The 6,220-nt window shown below is 31.7% G+C and overlaps 1 protein-coding gene and 1 long non-coding RNA gene across 2 annotated transcripts; one reads left to right on the plus strand and one right to left on the minus strand.

The window, feature by feature from the left end:
* Positions 1 to 873: 873 nt before the first annotated feature.
* Positions 874 to 2,868, plus strand: LOC110778146 (protein FAR1-RELATED SEQUENCE 5-like). The gene has a single exon (XM_021982708.2). The coding sequence runs from the start codon at positions 874 to 876 to the stop codon at positions 2,866 to 2,868; it is 1,995 nt and encodes a 664-aa protein (XP_021838400.1).
* A 1,607-nt stretch (positions 2,869 to 4,475) lies between these two features.
* On the minus strand, positions 4,476 to 5,249 carry LOC130460799 (uncharacterized). The gene is made up of 3 exons (XR_008920910.1): positions 5,133 to 5,249; positions 4,941 to 5,017; positions 4,476 to 4,734 (listed from the first exon to the last, which is right to left on the minus strand). It is a non-coding gene; the product is annotated as an uncharacterized lncRNA (long non-coding RNA).
* Between the last annotated feature and the right edge of the window lie 971 nt (positions 5,250 to 6,220).

Genomic DNA, 6,220 nt, shown 5'->3' on the forward strand with positions numbered 1-6,220 from the left:
ATTACCCATATACAATTTCATCCAAAATCAAACACTCTAATAATTAAAAAAACGAATCTAAAATGAAATTTAATCCAAAATAAAAAATAATCTAATCTAAAATACAAATATAGCAGTTGGTATATATAGGAGCTTTATTTTAACTTAACAATTTAATAGAATTCATGCATTACACGGGCTAAATTCTAATATATATATATATATATATATATATATATATATATATATATATATATATATATATATATATATATATATATATATATATATATATATATATATATAATATATATATATATATATATATAATCATGATCTGGTGAGAACCACCCCTTAAGATGAGAACTGAGAACCAATCTCAACTGTCGATCGAACGAATCTAAGGGCTGTAAATCTATCCGAAAAACCGAAATAAGTAAGGGTAATATCGTAATTTAGCCGCGTTGAATGACCTCCCCATTCTACTCACTTTTCAGATTTTCTTTCTCTCTCTTCCTCCTTCCTCTCCTGCGAATTCTCTCAACCTCTCTCGCTGCCAATCTCCTTCTCCTTCTTTCTCATACTTTCTTCTTCCAAATTCATATTCTTGGATTTGTTTTTGGTTTTTTCCATTGCCCAGGTAATCTGCTCTTCAATTTTTATTTTCGAACAATTGAAATTAGGGTTTTAGTTCTTATTCGTATTTTTATGTTGTGTTTACTTTTTCTTCTGTTTTGTTTACTTTTCGTCGATGCTGTGTTTACTTTTCATTATTTTTTGTTTACTTTTACTCGATGTTGTGTTTACTTTTACTCGATGTTGTGTTTACTTTTGTTGATAATTTCTTTCCTTTTGGTAATTTTGTCTTACTCTGTGTTCTGTTTATTTCAGAATATGAACGAGGGTGATGGAGCATTACCTACTTCTTTGTTAAATTCAGTTACAGAGATTAATCATTCAACTAGTAGTGTTGTTACTGATTCAACTAGTAATGATGATACTTCAAGCCTCATCAACTCACCTAGGGTGTGTTACTCCCCTAAAGGATCCAAGGAGTACATTGCAGGCTGTTTGCATCATCTTAAACCTAGTGTTGGTATGATTTTTTATTCTTTAAAAGATGCTGAACTTTTTTATAAAGTTTATGCTGCTCACTGTGGTTTTCAAGTGCGCAATGGGACTGATAAAAAGGGAAAACAAACTGTTGGAAAAGAAATTGTTGAAGTGATACTTCTCAAATATTTGCTTTGTACTAAGCAAGGTTATTTTCAACCCAAGCCTAGAAATCAGGATGCTGAGTGTAGTCAAACGCGGAAAAGAAGTGTGACCCGTTCTGGTTGCTCTGCTTGTATTCGGTTACAGTATAGTTCTGGTGGTAAATATGTGATTTATTATTTTCATGAGGGCCATTCTCATCCTTTTTTAACCCCGAGCTCTATACCCTTTACTAAAGAGTCTAGGCAGTTGACTCAGGTGCAAAAGCAATATATTTTTAATAATGCCAAAGTGAATATAGGGCCTGTTAAGTCCTATAGGATGAGTAAAGAACATTGTGGAAGTTATAACAACGTTCGTGGTACAAAAACTGATTTTAAAAACTTTTATCGTGATTTGAAAGTTTATATAGGCGACAAAGATGCGTTTATGTTCAAGGAAAATTTTGAGAGGAAAGTACAGGCTTCTAATGGGGGTTTTTACTTTGATTATTGTGTTGACAAGCATAAACATCTTACTCGTGCTTTTTGGGCTGATTCAATCTGTAGGAAAAATTATGCATTATTTGGGGATGTTGTTACTTTTGATAGTACATATGATACAAACAAATATTGTTTAGTTTTTTCTCCTTTCACTGGGGTTGATCACCACAAAAAGTGTGTCACTTTTGGTTCAGCTTTGTTGTCCAAAGAAGATACTGACTCTTTTGTTTGGTTGTTTGAGACATTTTTGAAGTGCATGGGTAATTGTGAACCTTATTGTTTGCTCGCGGATCAAGATCCTGCCATGTCAATTGTTATAGAGAAAGTGTTTGAAACGACTAAACCGCTTTTATGGATGTGGCATATAATGCGTAAGGTGCCTGATAAAGTTGGCCCTGTTCTTTGCAGAGAAACTGATTTTTTGAAGAAGTTAAATGCAGTGGTATGGGATTCTGATTTGGATCCAACTGAGTTTGTATCCAGCTGGGAAGCTGTGATGAAAGAATTTAGTTTAGAAAATCATGATTGGCTTAGTTATATGTTTAAAATCAAACATAAATGGATCCCAGCTTACTTTAGAGATCTTTTTATGGGTGCCTTGTTGCGAGTTACTTCTCGTTCTGAAGGGGAAAACAATTTCTTTTGTCATTTTACAAATCCACATGTCACTTTAGTTGAGTTTGCTCTACGTTATGATAGCGCGCTTGATGCCCAAAGACATGAACAAGATGAGTTGGTTAAGAAATCCAAAAATCTTTCTTCACTTGTTACTCCTTTACAATTAGAAAAGCAAGCATCGTTGTTTTATACACACGCACTTTTTTATGAATTTCAACAAGAGTGTGAGGCAGCATGTTTTGCATGTGGTATAGAGAGTTGCAATTCATGTTATGGTGATGGTGAAGAGTTTTTTGTTGTTTATGATAATGAGAGGCGCAAGAATTATGATGTTATTTTTGACACGAGTTCTAATGATAGTACATGCAGTTGTAGAAAGTTTGAGAGTGAAGGGATATTGTGTAGACATATCTTGTTTATAATGAAGGGCAAGTTCTTATGTGAAATTCCATCTAAGTATTTGGTGCGTCGTTGGTCAAAAGATGCCCTTAAGCAACCCATGTCTAATTTCGAAGGTTGGTCATTTGTGGAAGATTCTTCAAGGAGTGATAGAAAAAAAACAACTTCTCTCTGATTGTTTGTCTAAAATGTTTTCTTGTGTGAGTTTGGCCGAGGACACAGAAGATAACTTGTTTGAATTAGTTGAGAAATTAAGTGTGTTTGAGGAGGAATTGAAGAAAAAGAAGTGCGGTGAAGGCGATGCAACTAGGAAAGACCAAACTGCTTCTGATGCTGATATACTTGAGCTACTTGTTGGCTCAAAGTCTGGGGAGGTTGATGTTCTCCCTCCTAATGTTTGTCTTACCAAGGGATCTGGAAGAAGTTCCAAGAGGCTAAAGAGTGCGAAAGAGAAAGCAGTTGAAGTAAATACCACTGCAAAGAAGGGACGTACATGCAAAGCTTGTGGCCAGTCAGGGGTAAACCACGACAGCCGTAACTGTCCAAACAAATGACAGTGGGTACTGCTTAATTTTTTTTTATTTTAATTTCATTTACTTTTACTTTTAATTCATTTACTTTTGCTGATTCTTTATTTACTTTCTACTAATCAGGATCTTAGGATGAACCAAGTCCAACCAAATGACAGTGGGTACTGCTGAATTTCTGTTTTATTTTTTTTAATTTTATATACTTTTATTTTTAATTCATCTACTTTTAGTTTAAAATTTTCTATTTTTACTTTCATTTCATTTAACTATTACTGATTCTTTGTTCACTTTATACTAATCTATATCTGAATTTGTACCAATTATTTATGCACTTGCAGGTGTCTGCTAGTTTGGCGTTTTGTGGATCTTACGGCGCAATGGAATGAGCTATAAATGAAGGACGGACAAGAAATAAGGAGCATTTTACTTATTTCCTATAAAAAGGAGGTCTTAATATTTTATTATGTAGTCTTAAGAGAACTTTGAACAGATTTTGAATTTATGCTTTTCAAGTAGGATTATTTGAATTTTAGTTTTATTAATTTTGGATTACAAAGTAACCATGTATTTAGTATAATTTTTTTTTTTGCTTAAATGTTTTTTTCATGTTTAGTACAATCCTACCTCCTATGTTTCTTAATTTTAATTCTAATGTCAATTTGTTTACTTTAAATGATTCTTTGTTTACTTTTTTGTGATTGGCATTACTTTATTATTGATCAAATTGTAACCAATTGTGAGGTAGAATTATTCAGATTAACAAGTTTGATTGATCTTTTTATAAAGGGAAATACCAGTAGTTGCCCTCATTTTTTGACACTTAGTTTTGGTAGCCAATAAATAACTGAAACTCTCGAACTAGCCTTGTTGTTTTATTTAATACTCCAACTTGACATCAATAAGTTTTTTCCATATATTTTGGGTGAAATATCCAACCATAGTTCTCTTTTTAAATCTCTTCGTCGCAAATGTCTTACAACCTTCACTATGACAAAAACCCCAAAAGAAAAGATTGGTCAAGGCCAAAGTAGTTGTCTTTGATGGTGTTGGCAACGCAAGAGTTTGAAATAAAGGTGATTGACATAGAAACCAAAGGCGTATCACGTATGAGTACAAGATTGTTAAAGAAACACTAAAAGTAAACTGGATTAATTTCAAAGTAAACTCATTATTTTCTTTAGTAAACAAAATATATTTAGGTAGCAGATAGTTGTATCACGTATGAGTACAAGATTGTTAAAGAAACACTAAAAGTAAACTGGATTAATTTCAAAGTAAACTCATTATCTTCTTTAGTAAACAAAATATATTTAGGTAGCAGATAGCTCTAGTCACAGCTCTAGTCAGGCTACTTTTTAATAATAGTACTTACAATAACCTAAGTTAACCAAGTCAACTGCCTATATGATATTTACTATTTTTTCCAATATATTGTTATATTATAATCACAAAAAAAATCTTCATTTGACGCTTTATCTCCTTTCACCGCTTCCATTTATCTCCTTCACCACCTATAGCATTAAAAATTAATAGTTGTATTAGTTTACTTCAGGATGAAAATAGTAAGAGTTATTAATATAAAATAATGCAAAAAAAATTTAAGACATGCTTTAGGAGGCGAAGGAGAACTTTGATAGACGATGTATAAAACAAATAATTAAGCACATTAGGAACAACCATTCACAAATAGTTAAATATATATGTTTTTCAACTTCACCTTTCAAGCTTGTATGCATTTCAACTTCAGTCATCTTTTTCCTCTTCTGCTGCTAATACATTCCTTTTAGCTTGTACCTTTTAACAAATTTTATTCAAAAGTAAACTTTAGATACGTTTTGATCTAAACAGAACATAACATGTAATCTTTGTTAAACACATAATTGTAACAATAAGCAAGCATAAATCTCACTTTCTTTGATTCCCAGTCTTCAACTCTTTTGATTAGTTTGTCTTTCACCATATTCTTATCATGCAAAACAATCTTCATTGCACAATGCATTTGAAAATGTGTGTATCTTTCAACCTCCTGAAATATACAAGGAATAAGAAAAACGAATTGAAGTCTATAACAAAAAATTTCAACAACACAATAATAATATATTAAAAGTAAGACCAAATATAAGTGCTACTTACATTTATAATTCGGCCAAGTTTAATTTTATCAACTCCATCATAAAATTGCATATTCATTATCAAATACACACCAGATGCATTTTCTTCTTTTTTCTGGAACGGTAAATCAAGAATCCTCAAGTTGTAGGTCAACACTTTGTCAGCTTTTGGATGCTTGATACTCTTCAACAACTTCTTCATTTGAGCAACCTGGACAATTTTAACAATTTTGTTTACTTTTGTATAGTTTTCATTTACTTTTGTATAGTTTCCATTTACTTTTGTATAGTTTTCATTTACTTTCAGCCTTTAACTACATAATTCATTCACAAGTTCTTAAAACCAGAAACGAATCCACAAATCAAAATGTCAACTCTGAAATAGTTGACCAGAAATAACAAAAGAAAAAGCAACAGAGGCAGCAGCTCAAAATAAAAATATCAGATCGTTTTAAATTCACTTATACAGTACTACTTCAGTTGATAATCTCAGAACCTATCAGGTTGAAACAGGGTATAGTTGGTGCTTTGTCAAGGTATTAGGGCCATATTGTCTATGATGTTCAGGAAAAGCAGAGAGCCTAAAATAACAACAGATTTTCAGCCTTAAGATTCTCATTCTCATCTAACAACAGATTTTCAGGCTTAAGATTATTGTCTGAGACCCCACAACTACGACAATAATCAATTGCACTAATAAGTTATTGGAAATAAAAAAAAAAAAGAGGTTGTACAGACTTATATCATTTAGAATATTTACTTTTAGGTTAGTTTAATTAATCTACTTTTACTAATTAATTATTTACTTTTCAGGCCAACTAATTTACTTTTTAAAAAAAATTGATAAAGCCAAATATTGTTAACTTTTACCTATTTCTTTCACTGA

This window comes from Spinacia oleracea, chromosome 5, assembly GCF_020520425.1.
Source record: "Spinacia oleracea cultivar Varoflay chromosome 5, BTI_SOV_V1, whole genome shotgun sequence".
In the NCBI taxonomy this organism is placed as follows: Eukaryota; Viridiplantae; Streptophyta; class Magnoliopsida; order Caryophyllales; family Amaranthaceae; genus Spinacia; species Spinacia oleracea.